A 22,970-nucleotide genomic window follows, 5' to 3' on the forward strand; every position below is an offset into this window, starting at 1 on the left:
TTCTACTGCAGTGATTCATTGCACAAGCAGAAATGAATTTCCCTGAATAGAAAAGGAGAGGCTTTAGTTCTGTACAAGTCCACCAGCTTTAAATGAATGCTGTCAAATGCAGATTGTGTACCACAAAAGACAAGGACCTTTCGATTCTTGTGAGAAAACATCAGGGAATTGTGAAATCAAACTCAAGACATGAGTTTTAAGTGGAGGATTTATTTATTTACATGTAAAACAAACGTCAAGTTTTATGGGGCGGGCAGGGTCAGGCTTTTTTTCCCAATATAAGCTCTAGCTGCAGCGTTTATTACTGTTGTTCTTATTAAAATAATATATTATTAGTTACATATTAACAGTAAATATGAGCTATTTTAAGTTGACTCCGAAGAACAGGCTGTGGGGCAGCTGATGGGATACACATTCCTGCGGTATTATATTCCGGTGTCTTTTGAGTATTTACACATAACTTATATCTCTCCTGAAAAGGGGTTATTTTGGTCAGTAACACTCTTCTGTTTATTAACTATCAGCATAAATGACCAGTGTTAGCTAAGACGTGGATGTAATTAGGGGAATCTGTCCCAGGCACCTGTGTGGTGATCAACGATCCAAATCGTTCCCAAAAAACACTGATCGGTCCATCTCTATTGCATACTATTGTGTAGAGTGTTTTAAACATTTGACTCATGGCTGCAAACATGCACTTGTTCTTCACGGGTTTATTTCACTCATTTTTAAACAGTGTGCCCCAAAGCTATGACCGAAGCTATACAGACATATAGCTGCATGGATGTGAATTGTCTACAGTTGTATTAACATTTTATTAAGATTTTTAATCTAAAGGAGTTACTTTAAATATACAATGGCATTTTGTTATATTGTAGTTGGTTATGTGCATTTCCTTGAAAGATAAAGGAAAAAAGAACACAGTAAGAACAATGAGAAATTCTAAAACAGACTGGGCCCTAGAATGACAGATTTAAACACATTGCCAGAAGGAATTTTGTCTATATTGCTTGTCTAACATGTCTTATTCATTTGCTTATTCTTCTGCTAGACATCAATATTTGAAGAAGCGCAGCAAATTGCCAGTGTTAAAACAACACTGTTAGAGTTAAATTAACCCTGCAAGTGTTAGATTTTCTTAATGTAACTCTAACAGTGTTGATGTAACTCTGGCAAATGTGCTATGAGGCATCTATCAGATGAGAACTAAACTGGAGGCTGCAGGCTTCTTGCAGTGGCAGACAGTAACAAATTGTTGGATTTAAACACAGTTAGAGTCAGGAACAATCAGCCTCTCACACTCTGTCTCACAGAGCTGTGAAATTGCATCAGATCCAGAAATCCTGACAGCTGGAATCCAGATAAAGAGAACACCATCCCCTCAGCAACTCGGACTCAGTTGTCTAACTGGAGAAAAGAGATTCTGTGGAAATTTAAGAATCTTTAAATTGTAATGATTTAGCAACTTAGCAATATGCTATGCTACACTATATGTTCAAGTGGGCATGCAGCCAACCACTTTAAGGTGTACCCATTGCTGACACAGATGTGCAAATGGACACACACAGCTTGTCTTGTCCCTGTAGCGAAGTATTGCCAATAGAATCGGATTCTTTTGAATTCCCATGTTGGTGCAACCCTATAAATTAGTTTCTCTGGTAGCTCTCCAGTAGTTCTAAACTGTATGAATAAAAATGTACATTACTGTGCAAAAGTTTTAGGCACCAAAGCAAATTATACTAATCCATTTGTCTCAGCAATATGAGTGTTTTTACCTGAAAAAGCACCACATATGATTTAAACAGATGCAAATAAACATACATACAGTAAAACGCAACAAGGAATTCTCATTTTTAACTAAGTATGTTATATCCTGTGAGCCAAGCTGAAGAACAAAGTGTAGTTCCAGATTTCTCCTGGATGCTCCTCAGCCAGCATGTGTATATGTTCAGTTCCGTCAGCAGCTCACATGATTTACCAAATTTACCAATTTACCAAACCAGGTGTTGATATAATGAGAACTAGAAATAACTCTATTAAGATGAGGAGAGATTCGATGTTTTAAGGAAAACTTTGCTGTAAAAGCTCTGCTTTTTGTAAAATTGCTGTTTGTATTTATTGTAATGCTAGTGTTTTACTGAGCTAATAAACAGTTACTTCACAGTACATATAATATCAAACATTAAGGCTTTAAATAAAGCCTTTGTTTAGTATAGGGTTTACTTTGTCTCACAAAATTACACAATATATGAAGATTCAGACTTCATTAGCAACAAAATAGCTATAGAATGCAAATAATAGACATTAAAAAGAGATACGCCAACAACTTTAACACGTCATTCTTTACAAAACGAAATATTTTAAATAGTTCCATAAACACTATAAACGGACCTAAAATATTGAATGTTTAAGTATTCTAAAGAGATTTTCTCAAAAGCTCTATTGGACAAGTAAGACACAAGTTTAATATCAATTTACAATATATTATTCTTAAAGCTAAGGCATAAGCAACAATTGCCTTCTTTCTCCAGTTAATTCAATTCAGTGTGTATTAAAATTATTCCTCAAGCTACAGTATTAATATATTTAAACAGGGCTATAGTTCTCGAAGCTTTTTTGCACCTCGTATCGATTTTTATTTTGAAGTTTTATCATTTGTGCTAAATAAGTGATTCCGTACCCAGGACCTTTTCAGGGGAAAAGAGAAACTTTTTTTTTTGAGCTGTGGATCGATTGCACAGTTGTATTTGTCTCTTCCTGAGTTTTTCTATTTTACTCAGATAAAAACACTCATATTGCAAGAAACAGCAACAGGAGCTCCTCAGATATATGTTCTTATTTCTCTCCAGGCAGGACAGAGCGCAGCAAGCGTTTGACTCCACAGAGCTGAGATACCATCACTCCAGAATGTTAGCTTGTTATGCTAACTGGCTAGTGTTAGCTAGCAAGCTGTGTCAGTATGCATGTTTGGGGGCGCTATTTTACACAGCGCTCCGTAGCATCTTTAGTGGCGGTATGTGAAAATTGCATTAATTTCCATTCCATCCATTATTTTCCCCCTAAATTCCTAGCACTGCTCCAAACTAAACAATCAACGTTTAAAAACTATACATACTTTGTCTGATCATCTAGATTTGAGCGGCAAGATAATAACACACACTGTGTCTGACTCTCAGTGTAAACAAACTCATTAGCACAAATAGAATATTTAAAAATCCATGAAGTGTGTGTAATACGTCGGAATGCATTTAGCAAAATCACTTATAGGATTTATAGGAAAAGAAGTGAATTGCCCCCATTATAGACAATTTATATTTTTATACACAATTGTGCTTTTTCCCCAAACACATCAGCTTATAGTCATTTTTATTTATGTTTTACATTTTTATTGAATTTTATCTCACATAAAATCTGGGTTAGACACAGAACATACCAAAGATTCATTCCTGGAATTGCAACCAGTTACCCTGTTACACTGTCTGTGAAATCTGTACCTGCTGAGAACAGCTCAAATTAAATAACACGCCTGTCATTTCTTCCTGCACAGGCATCAGGCCACCCATAATGAATGGGCCCATGCACCCTCGTCCACTGGTGGCGCTGCTGGATGGCCGGGACTGCACAGTGGAGATGCCCATCCTGAAGGACGTGGCCACAGTGGCCTTCTGTGATGCTCAGTCCACCCAGGAGATCCACGAGAAGGTAGACAAAACTTATTTTGTCCTAACAGTTGAACTAGTTGGACAGGTTGGACAGCTTTGACTGAAGAACTCCCTGTTTGTAGAGCTGGACCATGTTGTATAGTCCACAAGCATGTAATTTCAGGTGACAATTTGTACTAAATCTTTAAGGAGTACACTCTAATCTTTACCATGTCCATATTTCAGGCCCGGGGACAGTTTTTTCCTGTAAAATGGAGAAAAACAAGTACGTTCTTAGAAACTGTGGAATAAATATTGGGCAGCTAACAATATTTAGTTGGAATAGGGTCAATAAGTTGAGATAGAGTCAACTTTTACATTTATATTACTGATACTGTGATAAATAACATCACAATTTACTATGGTTGTTATCAGTCCTTCAAGCATACAGAACATTTGTAATAATTACAAACACAATCGAAGTGGATGCTAAAGGGTAAGCATCATCTAGAGGAGCTATGAAGCCCCCCAGCATTAGACTGTTTAAGAGTGGAGTATTTTTTGATTGATGGAACTCCAAACTTTTAGATGAGCCAAAGTAGCTTTCAATTACTAATTATCCAACATTAGGGGTGGCCGATATGACCCTAAAATAATACCACGATATTTAATGGTATTTTCACAATAATGATACTCTTGGCGATATGACAAAACACTTAATAAAAAAAATATATTTTAAGAATACACTACTGCACGGTACTAATAATGCACTCCAAATATCTCCATATATCCAAGATTATAATTAAATATATTATACTGGACAGATATAATCTATCTCTAGTAAACATATTATGGGAAATGAGAACAGTGTGAATTTTTCTTTTGCTAAAAACAGAAAAAAGTAGTACCCTGATGTGATAATTAGGGGTGGGTGATATGACATGATATTTTAGGGTATAATATCGTTCACTATATAAAAAAATGTTGCCGATATTATTGCGTACAATATGATATGGCACACCCCTATCCAACATCATGACATACAAGGCTTCACTAATAGTCTTGTGGCTGAAATCATTCAAATTCTCACTGCAATATTCAAACTTCTACCTAAAATATTGAGACAGTGCAGCAAAGGGAGGACAAACTCTTTTTTTTTTAATACTCAGATTTTAGACATTAGCCGTTAGTTGCTACTGTTTCATACATGACTGTGAACATACATTTATTTTATGTGCAGGTTTTAAGCATTTCTTTGAATAACACATGACTCACATCTACCTAATGTTCTCTTACAGGGGACTCCAATGACTCAAATATGCCCTAAGCGTTCCTTACAGACTCATCACAGTCTGAATACACTGAACTTATTATACTGAACAAATTAGTCCATGCCAAATCATGAAGTCATAACAAAGCTGCCGTTTTGTTTCTTACATTGACAGTGTAAATGATCTTTGTTCTGATTGGCTGCTTTTTATTGTGCCTCATTCAAAAAGCACTTCTTGTATCTTCAGTGACAGTGGGTGGAGCTGAACTGCTGTACAGCAGCGTAGACATGTAGCATGCAAAAGTCTTTTTTTATTATTTACAAGCTCTGTCTGGCAGTGGGTGTGACTTAAAGTTGATGAATGCAGCATTCATTAAAATGGGTGTCTATAAACATTTAGACATGCAGTGAGCAGTATTTTTGTGTGACAGTGATGATAGTATGTACATACTTTGGTTTTTGACTCAGCCAAAACTGTGACAGATTGATTTTATGCTTAGTTTTTAGAATATAACTTTTTTGTCTTGACTTTTTTAATCCTGTAATGTTAATCATAATATAACATAGCTTTATTACAAGACACTTTGGACACTTTCTGTTGACTCATTTATCACAGTATAAGTTTATGTTTTTAAATGATGTCAAAAAAGAAAGAAATTGAGACATAAGTTCTAGTTTTTGGTGTTTTTTTTACATATGGGTTATGCTCACCAGCCTGCTCTTCAATCTGTTATAGCTACCACATGCAGCCTGTTTAACAGTCAAGTTCTTAGATAGTAGTTATAGGTTACGTCCATAATTATAACGTCAGTAAACCATAATTACAATGTCATCGAAACGGAACCAGGAACCCCTAAATCAACTCATTTGCTATTTATTTTATTGAACAGGAAGAACAGGACGCCGTCCAACTCTCATAAATCATTCTTTCAAGGCACATGTTTTATATTCTCCCGCATGTGAATATTTATGCTTCCTGAATAGGAGAATCACTCAATCGCTGCTGAAATAAGGCCATCGCTGTCCGGTTTTCTGCTGATTTGCAGATTGCTCTTGGCACGTGTTGCATTGTTCTGGAGGAAGGCCAGGTCGAGTCTCAAAAGTGTTCTCCCAGGGCTGGCGGAGACAGATGGCTCTCCGGTTTTATTCTCAGTCCTCTTTCACATGCCTGCATGAACACAGCTATTTTACCCGTTTAAAGTTCCCCCTGCTGAACAGACAGGGATATTACTTGGTTCTCTGAAGCATGAAAAGAAGCTCTTATAGACTGGAGGGCTTTTCATGTCTGCCTGGGATCAAAATCAGTGTTACATGACACAGTGAACACTGTCTACTCCACTTCAGACATCAGTCAAAACACTGAAAACAGATCAGTGGAACAAACGTTCCTGACTGAGCTTCAGTCAGTATTGTATGAAGTTGAGTAGTTGTCGTAGAGCTGCTTCTTGTCATTGCTCTGAGATCTTCATGTTGTACTGTGCTTATAAGTCAAGTGTAGTTGCTGTCTGCAGCAGTGTAGAAGGTCTGCTGAATAGCTGAGTGCTGGCCAGATCTGAAGTGATTCCTGGAAGGAAGCCATTGTTTTAAGGGGGAGGGGGCAGTACAGGTGAAAAGGATTATTTTTAAACAACACGCATCATGGTCAGTCTTTAAAAGTTGCTTGCTAAACCCTTTAGTAAAACGGAATTAGTGGCATTTTCTGTTAATAACTTAATCTAAAAGGTGAAGTTTTGCCAATATAATAGGGCTCTGAAGCAGATAAATAAAGGAATATGCAATGAATGAACAGATGTCCCAGATGTTTTTCTTCTCTGGGCGTTAGAAAAGTGCACCTCTCCGGTACATATTTTCGGACCCCTGGTGTATGGGGTCTAGGGCCCTACAATAATTTCATATCAATTTATATATACAGCTCTGGAAAAAATTAAAACACCACCTAAAATGATGAGTTTCTTTGATTTTACCAAATTTAAAACCTCTGGAATATAATCAAGAGGAAGATGGATGACCACAGGCATCAAACCAAGCTGAACTGCTTGAATTTTTGCACCAGGAGTGGCATAAAGTTATCCAAAAGCAGTGTGTAAGACTGGTGGAGGAGAACATGCCAAGATGCATGAAAACTGTGATTAAAAACCAGGATTATTGCACCAAATATTGATTCTGAACTCTTAAAACTTTATGAATATGAACTTGCTTTCTTCACAATATTTGAGGTCTGAAAGCTATGCATCTTTTTTTGTTATTTCAGCTATTTCTCATTTTTTGCAAAGAAATGCTTTAAATGACAATTTTTATTTGGAATTGAGGAGAAATGTTGTCTGTAGTCTATAGACTAAAACAACAATGTTGATTTTACTCAAACATATACCTATAAATAGCAAAATTAGGGAAACTGATTCAGAAACTGAAGTGGTCTCTTACTTTATTCCAGAGCTGTTTGTGTATATATTTTACAATATATATAATGTTTCAATAAATATGATATTTTAAATGTTTTTGAAAGGTACTAAGGTACTTTTTTGTTTGTTTTATATTGTTCTTATTGATTTATCATAATCGTATTGATAATATACCAAAATTAGGAATTATAATGTGATAGGAAATTTGGTCTTATTGTCCAGCTCTAATGGGGTTTGTACTACAAACCAGCGATGTAAAAAAAAAAGTAAGGTATTTACTTACAGAATTATCATCAGCTTTTTGAATGTGGAGCTGTCCAGGGACAATTGAAACTGAGCTCATACACCCAAACAGGTAGAGAAAAGGTGGGCCTAATGGAACTGAAAGGCTGAAACACAACAAAATGAGCGCTGCTTCAGAGATCCACCGCAGCAGTGGTGTGAATAAGGTCACTGAATATATTTCTGACAAAAAATAAACTAGACCACTGGAGTGTATTACTGTTTGGAAATGGAAATCAAGATTTATTTCTAGCACTCCTAGGGGTTTTCTCTTCCGTTTGAAGGTCAGATATTTCTGTTATTCACTGATGGAGGTGTAGGTGTATCAGGAGCTTAAGCCAGTGTGGTGTCAATGTGTGTGAGGCATAAAAGAGAAGCTGAATGCTTTAGCTGAGCAGTTCACGGCTCATTCACATCAGCTGAAAGATCAGCAGACAATGACGCAGTAAGCTGTTCATCAGAACTGAGCTGAATAGCACTCTGTGGTCAGGATATCAGAATAGCAGTCGGCCTTAGAAATAGAATGAGTACATTGCCCGGGTGTAAGATCACTTCACTTCATACTCATAGAGATCATAGCTGAGTGAATCTTCAGTTGAAGTTAAAAAGATAATGATAATGTGCCCAATTAGCTATTTTCCCTCCCCAGTGTGATGTGACTCGTTATTGTTACAAGGTCTCTGTTTGGCTCAGATGGTGTCCACCATGTGTGGCAGTGTCATGGTGAGAAGTTCCAAGGCAACTGTCCCTTGCATACAGTCAAGCATGGTGGCGGTAGCATCATGGTCTCGGGCTACATAAGTGCTTCCAGCACTGGAGAGATGAATTCAACATGCACTGTGACATTCTAAATCAGAGCAGGATCCCCTACCTTCAGGAACTGGGTCACAGGGCAGTTTTTCTATGATTCCAAGATGACTAGTTCCATGCAGAGGAAGATAAAGGTAAAGGTGCTGGACTGGCCAAGCATATCTCCAGACCTAAACCCTATTGAGCATCTGTGGGGCATCCTCAAATGGAAGGTGGAGTCTCTAACATCTACCAGCTCTGTGATGTCATGGAGGATCCAAGAGAGTTAAGACAGTGCTGGAAAATAAATTTGGTCACACAGAATATTGACACTTGGACACAATTTGGTCTTTTCACTTAGGGGTGTACTCACTTTTGTAGTTTAGACATTAATGTGCTGTGCTGAGTTATTTTGAAGGCGTTTATTTTAATACATTTGTATTTGTAATTTTTTTTACAGGTACTGAACGAAGCCGTGGGAGCACTTATGTACCACACCATCACACTCATGCGAGAGGACCTGGAAAAATTCAAAGCACTTCGAATCATCGTCCGCATCGGAAGCGGCTTCGACAATATCGACATTAAATCTGCCGGAGAGTTAGGTAACGTTCTCTAATCAGCCAGTGTGCTGTGATTAGAACAGTGCTTGGATTATGAGTACATATTTTAAATAGGATACATACAATATTAAATATGATGCACAAATGAGTTTGTCATAAGATCAAAATAATCAAAATAAATCAAAATAAAAAAACTGAGCCTCGAATTATTTATGGTTGAATTTTTATGACCTGTTTTGTTTTATTTGCATCAATATATTACACATACAGCTCTGGAGAAAATGAAGAGACTTCTTCAGTTTCTCTGATTTTGCTATTTATAGATAAATGTTTGTGTAAAATGAACATTGTTGTTTTATTCTATAAACTACAGACAACATTTCTCCCAAATTCCAAATAAAAATATTGTTATTTAGAGCATTTATTTGCAGAAAATGAGAAATGGGTGAAATAACAAAAAAGATGCAGAGTCTTACACACTGCTTTTGGATAACTTTATGCCACTCCTGGTGCAAAAAATCAAGCAGTTAAGTTTGGTTTGATGGCTTGTGATCATCCATCTTCCTCTTAATTATTCCAGATGTTTTCATTTAGTAAAATCACAGAAACTAATAACTTTTCTAATTATTAAACTAATAAATTGGTCTTAATTAATTAGATAGTTCAACTGAAGATTCACTCAGCTTTGATCTCTATGAGTAAGATTTTTTTTTTCTTTTTTGCAGAGCTGAATATTACACATATAACTCACTGTGCCTAGGCTAAATAATTGTATCAACTCCCATACTACAAAAACACAAATGCAAGTGTGTTGTGCAGCTTAGTTCAGGCATTCTGTGCCATCTTTAAACATATTTTACAGCAATTAAAAAACAAAACAAATATTGAAAACAATCACAATGATTTTATATTGTGTAACTTAACATCTTCATGTTGATGTGTGTCCCTGTTTATCTGAACTGTAGGAATAGCAGTGTGTAACATGCCATCGGCCTCAGTGGAGGAGACGGCCGACTCCACCCTGTGTCACATCCTTAACCTGTACAGACGCACCACCTGGCTTCACCAGGCTCTCCGTGAGGGGACGAGGGTCCAGAGTGTGGAGCAGATTCGGGAGGTGGCGTCCGGTGCTGCTCGTATCAGAGGGGAGACACTCGGCATCATCGGCCTTGGTGAGCAGTAAAGATATTAAAGTAAATGGCAACAGCAGTATTCTTATTACATGTGTAATGTAATATCAACCTCAATCAACTTTAATCAACTTTAGTGAAAGTGACCTATAGAGACAGCATCAAACTGTTACATCATATAGTAAAAATAACCAGGATCCTTTCTTAGCATTCAGTTCTTGAGGAGATCCAATTAATGTGATTGAGCTGGTATGTTGAATTTATTTATTTATTTATTAGGATGTGATTGCGTTATTTTGCCATTATAGATAAGAGAAGACAATCCTTTACTAATCCCACCATGTGAAAATTAGCATATATAGTTATATGTTTCAGTAAAATAAACATTGTTGTTGTTTTATTCTCTAAACTACAGCCAACATTTCTCCCAAATTCCAAATAAAAATATTGTTATTTACAGCATTTATTTGCATAAATTGAGAAATGGCTGAAGTATTCAGACCTCAACTAATGCAAAGAAAGCAAGTTCATATTCATAAAGTTTAAGAGTTCAGAAATCAATATTTGGTGGAATAACCCTGTTTTTTAATCACAGTTTTAGAAAACACTGCTGTAAGAGTCGTGTGATGGGCACTATTCACTTCATAAAGACGAGGAAGGATGAGTTAATAGCAGCTTGAAAGCATTTAGAAGAGGAAATTAAAGCAGTCAGGAGTCATTAGAGGTCTTTATAGGTTTAACCTCTGTGTGTGTTCAGGTCGTGTGGGTCAGGCTGTTGCTCTGAGGGCCAAAGCGTTTGGATTTAATGTGATCTTCTACGACCCATACCTGTCTGACGGGATGGAGCGTGCGCTGGGACTGCAACGGGTCAACACCCTGCAGGACCTGCTCTTCCACTCCGACTGCGTTACGCTCCACTGCAGCCTGAACGAGCACAACCACCACCTCATCAATGACTTCACCATCAAACAGGTAAATAACATGCATACCAATATTACCCATGATAACACATTGTTATAACAATGGGACAGATATGATTTAATCGTGTTCCTGAAGATAATGAATATTGTATCTAGAGTGTTAGAGTTTTTACACTTTAATAATGTTACAGAAGTAGAAGAATGTAGCTTTAGGAGTAATAATGTTAATAATGTTACAAAATAATGTTACAAAAGTAGGTTCATGTAGTATTATGAGGGTTATACTTTAATAATGTTACAGATTTAAGAGAATGTAGCAATATTAGTGTTACACTTATGCTGTCATGTAAAAATACACTTTAATCAATTTACAGATGTACATTATATGGATATAAATATGGAATTGATTCATACACACACAAACACACATCATTTAATCTTCACACATATAGGGCCCTATTTTAGCAATCTGTAGGCGAGCTGTCAACCGTGCACTGCACAGATTGGTGTAGTGGTGCGTCAGTGTGTCTTTGCTATCGTAACGGCGGGAAAAGTACTCAAAAAGTACTCGAGGCATGTTCTAATTCTCTTATTAATCATGGGTGTGTTTTTGTAGCGTGAAATAAACCATTCCGCTTGTCACTTGCCATTCCCTTTAAGAGTAGGGTGAGCACTGATTTACCAGTTCGATTCGATTTTTGATTTAATATCGATTCATCTTGGGAAATTTTAGTTACAATAAATATTGTAGTTTAAACATGAAATGTTGTAATTATACAAGGGACATTTAAACTTCCATTATTAAAATATTAGTGTTTATATTACGAAGACTTAACACAACAGTTATATTTTCTTTTTTTTATCTTTTAATGTAGTTAATTGTGACACCGTGCTTTGCATCTCTATACAAGTTTGGAATGGCCACTCAAATGTTTATGTGTAGATAAAACATATTGTGGTTCCAGAACATTAATGAGGCTTCGGCAGCCATCGTTTTTAACATCGCTGTATGGACATATATCCTTACATATAAATGTTACCAGAGCTTTAGTTATTTTTTTGGCAGGAGAAGAACTTGTAAGTAGTTTAATTGCAAATATGTTTTTCTAGTGAAATTCGTTTGGGTTCTGCTGTTTTTCGGAATATCAGGATTAGTATCACCTCCATGTTGCACAGTTTACACACGGTTTTGCTTTTAGCCAGCTCTTCCCTTGCCGCCATGGTTTCTGAATCCAAAATGTAGCAACACATCTGCCTTCATGTTATTGGGTGCCGTCAATCGTGCTCCAGCCCTGCTTAACTGATCACCTCAGCCAGAGGGCGGTGCTCGAAAATAAAGGATGGTTTTGCGAGATTAAACGCGAGATGTTAAAACTGTGCGCATATATGAGGAAAATGGGCTAATTCTAAAGATCAGTCTCGAGTTTATATAAGTAGATATCGGATCATTCTAATTAAGATTGTTTTGAATCTAAAAATCTATTTTTCAACACACCCCTGTTTAAGAGCCACGTATGCTCTGTCTTGCTATGTGGATTGCTATTTTAACGGCACAGCACTTCTGTGAAGGTGTACGAACATGTCATTTACAGCAGTGTTTTTTTTTTTTATATATTATTTTTTAGGGGTGTGACGAGATCTCGTGGCACGAGATCTCGCGAGATTAAACGTGGCGATATTTCTCGTCAAGCCTTAACCTGTCTCGCGGGGGGGAAAAAATAGTTTAGAGTGGACTTTTTAAGCGGGATCTGGCAACACAGCAGTACTGTTTGTGGTGTATGCAAACGTAATATCAGTGCCCCCTACTAGCCCATTGCGCTCCGCAAAACCATCAAGCTGTTTCTCCTGAGAGAAAATGTATTTGGGGCTTTCATTTGGCGCCCCCTTTAGTGCAGCATCCCTATGCGTCGCATAGGCTGCATACCCCCTTTTTAAGTTGTATGTCTGGCTGCATTTTGGCTTCAGTGGAAACAATAAATGATAACAGAGTGACCAACAAGACACAAACCATATATAAATACTGTAAGTAAATCCTACACGTGACTGTTTCATAGGCAGTTGTACTAATCCCTTAGCTCTGTACTGTAATTAAAAAATGTTCTGTCTCTGTTTGCACTTCAAGCATAGGCTTAATATGACTGGTTATGGTTATGCATAAGTAAATTACAAGAGATTTAGGAGAAAAAAAAACATAGTCTGGTTGTGGTTTGCACTTATTGTTTGCACTATATAAGACCTAGAAATGTTTTATTTTTATTTTTTATTCTTATTCTTATTTCTATTTCTTATAGAATCAATGTGTGAGAGAAACCAGTCTGTTAAGTTTGCGTTATATGATTTTGTCAAACAAAACTGTAGTTTTCAAGCCATTTTTCATTTTTGAGGTTTTCTTTAAAATTTTATTTTTAAATCTTGTCTCGTCTCGTTCTCGTGAACCCAATATCTTGTCTCATCTCGTCTCGTGATATTAGTGTCTCGTCACACCCCTATTATTTTTATCATTGTGTATTCTGTTTATTGTTGATGAAAAAGTTGCTGTGTGGCGCACATGCATTGCCAAGATAGCAATGAACGTTTGACAGTTGAATGCTGTCAGGGTTTTAATCAGTCAGGGGCGCACCTGTATTTTCTGTTGCCACAATAATAAGAATAAGAAATTTACCTAAACACATCTCATTATCAGACCACCATGTCCATCAGCATTGATACTGTATATATTTGTAAACTCTGTTGCTATTTTAACGACACAGACGCAAGGCCTAAAAATAGACTGTTGGCTGGGTGTAAGATAGCAGTGACCATCATCATGCACTTTGTGCAGTGTTTAAGATAGGGCCCATAAACTTACACACACATCAGCCATCTTATTATAATATATTACCCACACGTGTTTACACTCATCATACAAATACATACAAATAAACACCACATTCATAAACAAATGAATACACAAACTAATACCGTACATTAAAGCACACAAACACACACGCACACACCCCTATACCAGCTAATTAAACAGGTAACACCAACACAGGCATCAGCATGCCTTACTATCAAAATCAGCTCAGTGAGTGTGCATGCAGGTACATGCTATCAGGAACTTCCTGTTTCAATATGCCTGTGTGATTTTGTTTGTGTGTGTGTGTGTGTGTTGTGTGAACTCTTTGACCTGTGTTATAGATGCGTCAGGGTGCGTTCCTGGTGAACACTGCACGAGGAGGGCTGGTGGATGAGAAAGCTCTGGCTCAGGCACTGAAGGAGGGAAGAATACGGGGAGCAGCTCTGGACGTGCACGAGACAGAGCCCTTTAGGTGAGTGTGGGATTTTGTGCCAAATTGAATGTTTTATTGAGTTATTGTATATTGATAAACTAAACTGATGGACTTTAAATCATCCAGTATGCTGTAACTCAGTATTACAGTCAATTCAATTCAATTCAATTCAATTTTATTTATATAGCGCTTTTTACAACAAAGGTTGTCACAAAGCCGCTTTACAGGAAAAACAGGTCCACGCCTCTTATGAGCAGCACCACAGAGATGCCAATTTTATGGTGAAACAGTGGCAAGGAAAAACTCCCTTTAAGAGGAAGAAACCTTGGAAGAAACCAAGACTCAGTCCGAGGAACCCATCCTACTCGGGTTGACCCGCTCAGTACAAACAAACAACAAACAACAAACAAATAACAGAACAAAACAGTACAGAGAATTAATGTGAACTATGGGTAATATAACAGGTACTAATTTATGAATATAAGAATGTGATGGGCACAAACTATAGAGCTATGGCTAATACAGAAACAGATACTGAGTGTGTTAAAGTTAAGAGTTGCAGAGGCAGAGAACAACACAGCAGGCAGTGGAGAGCCAGGCTGGGAACATCGGGAACAGGGCATCTCCATACATGTAAAAGAGATAGATAGAGAAAACAGAAAGGAAAGAAAGAGAAACAAAAAGCAGGCGTTAGAAGGGTTGTGTAATAATTCTGATGAGTAGAAGGACAGGGCTGATTCCTGAAAGCTGGAACCACAGACGGACACATCCAGGAAGACCGGCCGGCCAGGCGTCTCAGCACATGTGAGAAAGATAGAGAGAGAGAACAGAGGGAAGAAAAAGGGGTTAGAATGGTTTTATGAAACTCTGCTGGAGTGGGATGGGCACTGGTAGCAGCAGCTCAGGACATGGGGAGAGAAAGAGAAAGCAGATGATTAGGACAGGGTTTATATATGCTGGATAAGCTGTAAGAGGAAGAAAATTGTAATGAGACATTACATCAAAAGCTTGAGCAAATAGAAATGTTTTGAGTCTAGATTTAAAGATTGAGAGTGTGTCTGAGTCCCGTATATTAATAGGGAGGTTATTCCAAAGTTGGGGAGCTTTATAAAAGAAAGCTCTTCCTCCTGCATATTTTTTTCTAATACGCAGGACTAATAACAGGCCAGCGTCTTGGGAGCGGAGTGAACGTGGCGGATTGTAAGGAGTAAGGAGTTCCTGTAGATAATGCAGGGCCAGACCATTGAGGGATTTATACGTCAGGAGAAGTATTTTATAATCTACACGAAATTTAACAGGTAGCCAGTGTAGTGATGAAAGAATAGGTGTAATATGTTCATATTTTCTGGTACTAGTAAGCACTCTCGGGGCTGCATTCTGAACTAGCTGGAGTTTATAAAGTAATTTATGTGGACTTCCAGCCAACAACGCGTTGCAGTAGTCCAGCCTGGAGGTTATGAATGCATGTACCAGCTTCTCAGCATCTTCCAGAGAGAGTATACTGCGGATTTTAGCTATATTTCTTAAATGGAAGAATGCAGTTTTGACTATGCTACATATGTGGGCATCAAACGAAAGAATTGAGTCAAAGATGACCCCAAGGTTTCACACAGTTTTACCAGGTATAATTAAGTGACCGGCTATGTCTACAGTATTAACATTTATGTTTTTATCAATATTAGGACCTAATAGAAGGACCTCAGTCTTATCAGAATTAAGTAAGAGAAAGTTGTGTGTCATCCAGTTGTGTGTCATCCAACAGTCCTTTTCACAAAATGACATATTATCCATTCACTCACTTTAACGCCTGTGCTGTTTGGGTCAGTTTCAGCCAGGGTCCACTGAAAGATGCTCCCAATCTGATCTGCACCCCTCATGCTGCCTGGTACAGCGAGCAGGCCTCCATCGAGATGAGAGAGGAAGCAGCTCGGGAGATCCGCAGAGCCATTACCGGTAAATCAGAGAATAACCCACCATATTCTGCTGAATATATATCTGAATCTGATATTACTTTCATTTGATTACATATCTTGTAGAAACCATTGAGATTTTAACAAATACATTTCATAAAAAACATATATTTGTATTAATAAAATAAAAAAAATATATTTCTAAAACAATAACATAATACAATCATCTGTCTATCTGTCTAAAGTACCCTGTAGTATTCATACCCCTTGAACCTTCCGTTTGTTCACACTACTACCACAAATTCAAATGGATTTTGTAGAGATTTTAAGTGCTAGACAAACACAAAGTATCACATAATTGTGAAGTGGAACAAAAATTATATATGTTTTATATATATGTATATATTTTAATCAAATAAAATTTTGAAAAAAAGTGTAATGGCAAAAGTATTCAGCCCCCATTACACAGAAACCCCTCAATAAAATCCAGTGCAATCAACTGCCTTCAGAAGTCACATGATAATTTAATAGGGTTCAGCTGTGTGTAATTTAGTCTCAGTATAAATACTCCTGTTCTGTATCAACCTCAGTGGTTTGTTAGAGAACACTACTTAACATACAGCTTCAGTTTTGTTTGATACAATGACAGTAAAGACATTCAATTTGTAAAGACCAAAGAACTCAGAGGTGAAATGTAACACTGCTCATCACCCTGAACACACCATCCCTACTGTGAAACATGGTGGTGGCGGCATCATGCTGTGGGGTTGAAAAATGGATGGAGGTAAATACAGAACAATTCTGGAAAAAACCTGTTTGAGGCTGTAAAAGACTTGATACTAAGAAGGAGATTTACCTGCCAGCAAGACAATGACCCTAAACATACAGACACAATATTCATGTGTTAAAATGGCCCAATCAAAGTCCTGAACTAAATCCCATTGAGAATCGGTGGCAAGACATGAAAATTGCTGTTCACAGACCTCTTAAGAGCTTAATGCACTAGTGCTAAAGTTAAACATATAAAAAATATGACTATTAATTGAAATAAAGGAGAATACAATTAAAAGCTTGAATAAACTATAATTACAGAGATGTATTTTCAAATGTTTCTTAAACATGTGAGCTGACCCAGAATGCCTCATTTGAAAAGACCTCTTTCTGCCACAGGCCGCATCCCAGACAGTTTGAAGAACTGTGTTAATAAGGAGTTCCTCACACAGACCACCCACTGGGCCGGCATGGACCCTGCAATCCATCACGAGATTAACGGAGCCTACAGGTGCGCAGTTTAACATTATCTAACAAAAACACCTTCCTCTTTTACTGGCACAACTCAACCACTTAATACCGAGCTTGAAGAAGTGCATGCAGTGTAAGCGAGATCTGTGCCTAAGCAAGGCACAAGATCATCCGTGATACATTCCTGTTAACAAAGATGGCGGTGCTGTGCCGAATTCAGCTCCCCCGCCAGAAAAAGCACCCCCTCTTGGGAGCGCATACTATGTTGCTATGTATGTAAACGTGACTGCAGGTGCTTTCACACCTGAAAGTCCGGACATTGTCCGGACATTGTATATATTTGGTCCGCTTATTTTTGTTTTCACACTGCAGTTTAGGGAGCACACCAAAGACCTTTGTGTGATACTTCTACATCCTTTCATCATCACTTACGTATCGATGCGTTTACCTTAACTTGACGCTGATTGATTTTAGAAGGACATGCGTCTGACTTTGGCGTGTTGGCAATTCAGCGGGTGGTTCATTCGGCGGGAAGCCGATAAAAGGATAAAATGAATGAACAGATTTATTAGTCTCCATAGTAGTGCTGCTATTGTGGTTTTTATACCAGCAGCAGCAACCTCAGGCACAGTACTCTAGGTTAGTCCCCATGTGCTTCCACGGCTCATTTCTCCTGCTTTTCCGGTTACTTTTCTTCTTCTGCTGCCGTTGCTGAAGAAAGCCTGCTCAGCTTCCTGTAATTGGTCCAAAAGTTCGAACCATCCAGAAAAGCGCTTTCACACTGCAGGCGAACCGGACCATGGTTCAGAAGATCCGGACCGAGACCACATCTCTTGGTCGGACCAAAATCTGGTCCTTTGGTCCGGACCGTGGTTCTCGGCCCCTTTGACACAGGCCAAAAGTCCCGACCAATCGAGGCAGGTGTGAAAGCACCCTAAGATAACCATGATTATTGACGAGTAGTGATAAGAAATTAAAGCAGATTATCTCCGCTTTTAGCAAGAAAATGCGCTTCTGAAAGAGGGTGCTTTAATGGCGCAGGTGTTGAATTTGGCACAACACCGGCAAGCCCACTGAGCAGTGAGTGAGGTAAGCGTGCTTGGGCACAGATTGTTTAAACGCAGTGTGAGTGCAGGCCAGTGCGAGAGTGGGGAGGAGGCAGAACCTAATGTAAGTTACCCTTAAAGTAGCTGAATGCATTCATTGGAAGGGGTGTCCAAAAATATTCGGATATTGCGTAAAATTATGGCTGCAAAATTAATTTTAGGTTTGTTGGTAAAAGTGCAGCGAGCAGATGCTGGGATTAAATTCTATTGGCCTGCCTGCAGCTGATTCATTTGTGCTTTTTGGACAAGGCATGAGGCTTCCCTTAACATCTGTGTACTCGTTTAGCCAAAAAGAGAACCAGCAAATTTGTTTTTCTTTGTTCTTCCTTGTTCTCAGTTGTTCACCCAGGTAGAAAGGCGGACCCAGAGAACTTCTGTAGAACATCTGCTGATTACATTTGTGGCTGTGCCACAGTTTCTTCTACTTTTTTTGTGCTTATCTGCTGGTGTAATCCAGTGCTGGACTGTAGGGGGTTAGAAATAAGTAAGACATCACAAAAACAAACAAAAAACAGATGCACCATGTGTGATAAAACCATCTTCATTCATTCTTCATCCTTAATTAAGATTAAGAGCAATTTTTCTGCTCTAGGGGGCACACTATAGTGCACCTTAGTGACATTTTTTCAACCATAGGGGGTACGAGGAAAGGTTGGTTTCCCCGCTGCCCCTCTCTTCATCCAGTGGTGGAACCAACTAGAGTTGCACGGTGTACCGAAGGTTCGATTCTTTTTCGATACTACGTCATCACAAACGATTCGGTTCTTTAGCGTTCGATGCTTTCGATACTGTATATAGCCCAGTCACTAGCTTCAAATGAGTCAAATTAGTAGGCGCGATTTGATTCAGTTCATAAGAAAACTGATTCACACCGCAGCAGTCGGTGTGGCAGGATTCAGATAAACTTAGAGTTCTGAACAAATGAATCGATTCACGCGCAAGCCAGCAGAGCAGCAGCGAGTGTAGAATGGCGACGGCTAAAATAACAGATGTCTCTCGTCCGCGACTTGTGGACAAAACGGGCGCGAGGAGTGAAGTGTGGGAAAATAGTCTGAGATGTAGGCATGTGTTTTTTATTTATATTTTTATTTTTAAATAAAATAACGAAAATAACGTAAACTGAAAGTGAAACTAAACTACTTTATTTATTAGCGCTGTTTTCACTCCCGCAGTTGTACAGCGGGGGGTGTTGTGCCGATTCTGTCCGCGAATCGGGAGTCGGATTCAGTAGCGGATTCGGCACAAGCGCGGCGGCACCTCGCGGTCCGCGGTGTTAGTTGTAAGCGCTCGCGCTAGCCGCAAAATACGACAGAAAACACTGAGGGAGCTGCAGACTTAAGTATGGGACTAGAATATGAGCACGAGGAGATAAAAGAGAACCTTTACCTGTGAGTAGCTCACATCAGAACACGCAAATCTCTCTCACTCTCGCTCTCTCACTCTCTCACTCTTTCTCTGTGTCTCTCTCTCGCACGTGAACGCCTCCGCGTTTGACCTGCAGCACTGTCTGTAGCAGTTCTTAAAAATCATTTTAATTAAATAATAGTTCTATGCTTCTATGTTACAGTGTTATTTAACATAATAGCAGACAAGCACCCTGATCTCTACAAAGAGCTGAGAAGTCGACAGGTTAGTGGAGTTAGTCAAGATACACTCTGTCTGTAGCTTTACTAAGATTTACTAGCGACTGCTTATTAAAAACGGTAAACGGTTGATTAATAAAACGGAGCAGTGAGTGTTAAAATGAACATAACATTGTAATGTTCTTCTGTCTCTTTATTTTCCTTATTCAGAACTTAACTTCTGCCCGCCCGTCAGGTTCACATAGTCAGGCTACCATTACCTCTGGTTTTAGTTTTAGTTTTTAGGAAGTGTTTAGATAATTATGTTATAGTTAAGGTTATAATAACGAAACTTATTTTTTGTACAAATGTTTCATTTTAGAATAAAAACGTTTGCACCGATTGTTCAGTGTTCAATCCAGTTCAGTCAAAAATAAACATTATATGTTCAGATATTTTTATTGTTTTTTTTTTCTTCCAAGTATCGTTTTGGTATCGAGAATCGTGATACTACAGTTGGTATCGGTATCGAAGTCAAAATTTTGGTATCGTGACAACCCTAGAACCAACATAAGAATCAGTACTTCACTAGACCTTGAACAGTTTTAAATGTTAAATTACAAAAATGTTTTCCTCCCCCTCTTCTGTTTGCAGGTACCCCCCAGGTGTAGTGAGCCTTGCCTCTGGGGGTCTTCCACCTCCGGTAGAAGGGATCGTGCAAAGCGCCGTGCCAATTACCCACACCCTCCCCCCTGTAGCACACCCGCCCCACGCCCCGTCCCCGGGCCAGACGGGCAAAGCCGAGCCCGACAGGGAGCAGCACCCAAATGAGCAGTTGTAGCCGCGCCGCCCCGGTGCTCTCCCTACCACTAGAGAACTCTCCTGTCCTTCTTTACCCAAAGAAGAGGAGCAGAACAGGCTCCCCGGCTCCAAACCAGCCACGAAAAAGAACCCCCCAGCCTCCCCCACAACCACGACTTTCTGTCTGAAGTACCCGATCGCTCGAACTGAGGGTGGTGGGTTGTGCTCGCTCACTCTTTCTCTCTCTCTTTCACATTCTCAGCTCTTTCACTCTTCTCTTACTTTCTCACACTCTCTATCTCTTTGTCTTTTTTCTCTTTTTTAATATCTTGTGTGAAAACAACAACAAAAAAAGACAGAAACTCTTGTGGATCTAAAACAAAAAAGAGCCTTCTCCCTAAAGCAAATCCTGCTGGTTTAGATTGTAGTCTGTCCAAGTGCAGTGGGCGATTTTATCTGTTTTCTGTGTCCAATGGGTTTCATTGTTAAAAAAAAACAAGCGTAGTTATGAATGTAACCTGTTTGTGTACAGTTTTTAGAACATGATCAATGGTTTGTAGAAAAGACAAAAAAAAAGAGAAAAAACAGCTTAAAGGGAGGTACCCAGCGAACTCATAGATATTAAAAAAATATATATTTGTTTTTGTTTGTTGTTTTTAATTTTTAAAAGCCCCAAAAGAGGCCCGTTTTGCACACCCTCTCAGGAAAATTATTTTCCCCCCTTCCCTCCCTTTTGAATTAAACCACATAGTGCATTGTTTTTTTGTATCCATGTGTCTTTTTGTAGTCTAATTTAGTACAGTACTTTCAAAAAGTATATTCAATGTTTTTTTATTTTGTATTATTTTCTTGGTTCTTGTTTGTTAACTTAGCATGTAATACCTTACGTGTTTAAAGGTAAAAAAAAAAAAAAGAAGAAGAAAAAAAGGTTGTCTTGTGAAAAGCTGGCGTCATGCTTGCCTGTTTCTGTGTGACTTGATTGTACCGTGTTTTATGAGGCAGCTCTAAGCTGCTGGGATAGTTGCAGCGCTCCATTGCCTACATAGTTTCCTTCCTGGTAAAGTGGTAGGCTAGCAATATACATACTATATATACTATGAGATATCATTATTTTTTGTTAAACAGAATCCAAAAAAGAAAATGTTTGTGACTGTATGCATTTGTATGAATTATTTTAAATGAAATAAAAGTCCAAATTAAATGACAAAGTTGAGGTCTTGTTTTGATCTTATTTTGTTGTCTCCCAGAACCTTGTGTTTTCAGTTATATTTGGTTTAAACATTTTTAAGCACTTTATTTGTAGATTTTCTGTTGCAAGACAAATTAACAAAAGCTTTAAACAATTTAGAACCCTCCGCCCCCAAACACCCAAACACTCTCAAGCATACATACACACGTGCATACTAAATATATATATATTAGGGCTGTCAACGTTAAAGCGTTAATGCACGCTGTTAAGTTGGAATCAGTAACGCGTTACTATTTTTTAAAAGCAAATTAATTAAGGCACCAAGTTTGACCCCTATTTACACCGTAATCTGCCCCGCCCTCGCCCAACGCTGTTGTCTGGCTGAACGATTGAACGGCACATGCTTAGGGTGTCCAGCAGTTACACTCGGGTTCATACTTACAGCTTCAACCCGGTCAGAGATCTCTCTCTCTCTATTTCTCTCTCTCACTCACATACACGCACGCAGGCACACACACACACACACACAGACCCACGCTTTCCTGCCCTGAGATTTTTCTACTCATCAAATTAAGTTCGAATTGAGAAATCCTCACAACCAAACTGAGACATTTACAATCCAATTTATCATCTATTCTCTATTCCAGCGCCCAACGTTGATTTTATCTCCCTTCAAACTTACCAGTATATACTATTATTTTAATTGACACATTACTAATATATATATAATTGAATTTTACATTTCCTACATTCATTCTTTTATTTACATTTAAATATCTACCATAAAAATTGCTTCTGAAGTGAAACAAATGTGATTAATCGCAGTTAATCACAGAATTTTGTTGTGATTAATCGGATTACATTTTTTGATCAACTGACACCACTAATATT

The 22,970-nt window shown here is 38.3% G+C and overlaps 1 protein-coding gene across 2 annotated transcripts in view; it reads left to right on the forward strand.

Moving 5' to 3' along the window:
- Positions 1–22,098, forward strand: part of LOC103035461 (C-terminal binding protein 1) — a 40,604-nt gene extending 18,506 nt beyond the window's left edge. For both annotated transcript variants that reach the window (XM_049483807.1, XM_022683474.2), the window contains exons 2-9: positions 3,548–3,702; positions 8,845–8,989; positions 9,913–10,119; positions 10,835–11,049; positions 14,178–14,308; positions 16,095–16,222; positions 17,350–17,461; positions 20,744–22,098. In XM_049483807.1, coding sequence (XP_049339764.1) covers positions 3,548–3,702; positions 8,845–8,989; positions 9,913–10,119; positions 10,835–11,049; positions 14,178–14,308; positions 16,095–16,222; positions 17,350–17,461; positions 20,744–20,930 — 1,280 coding nt within the window. In that variant the 3' untranslated portion in view covers positions 20,931–22,098. The remainder of the gene's footprint in view (positions 1–3,547; positions 3,703–8,844; positions 8,990–9,912; positions 10,120–10,834; positions 11,050–14,177; positions 14,309–16,094; positions 16,223–17,349; positions 17,462–20,743) is intronic.
- Positions 22,099–22,970: the final 872 nt, after the last annotated feature.

This window comes from Astyanax mexicanus, chromosome 10 (assembly GCF_023375975.1).
Source record: "Astyanax mexicanus isolate ESR-SI-001 chromosome 10, AstMex3_surface, whole genome shotgun sequence".
NCBI lineage: Eukaryota > Metazoa > Chordata > Actinopteri > Characiformes > Acestrorhamphidae > Astyanax > Astyanax mexicanus.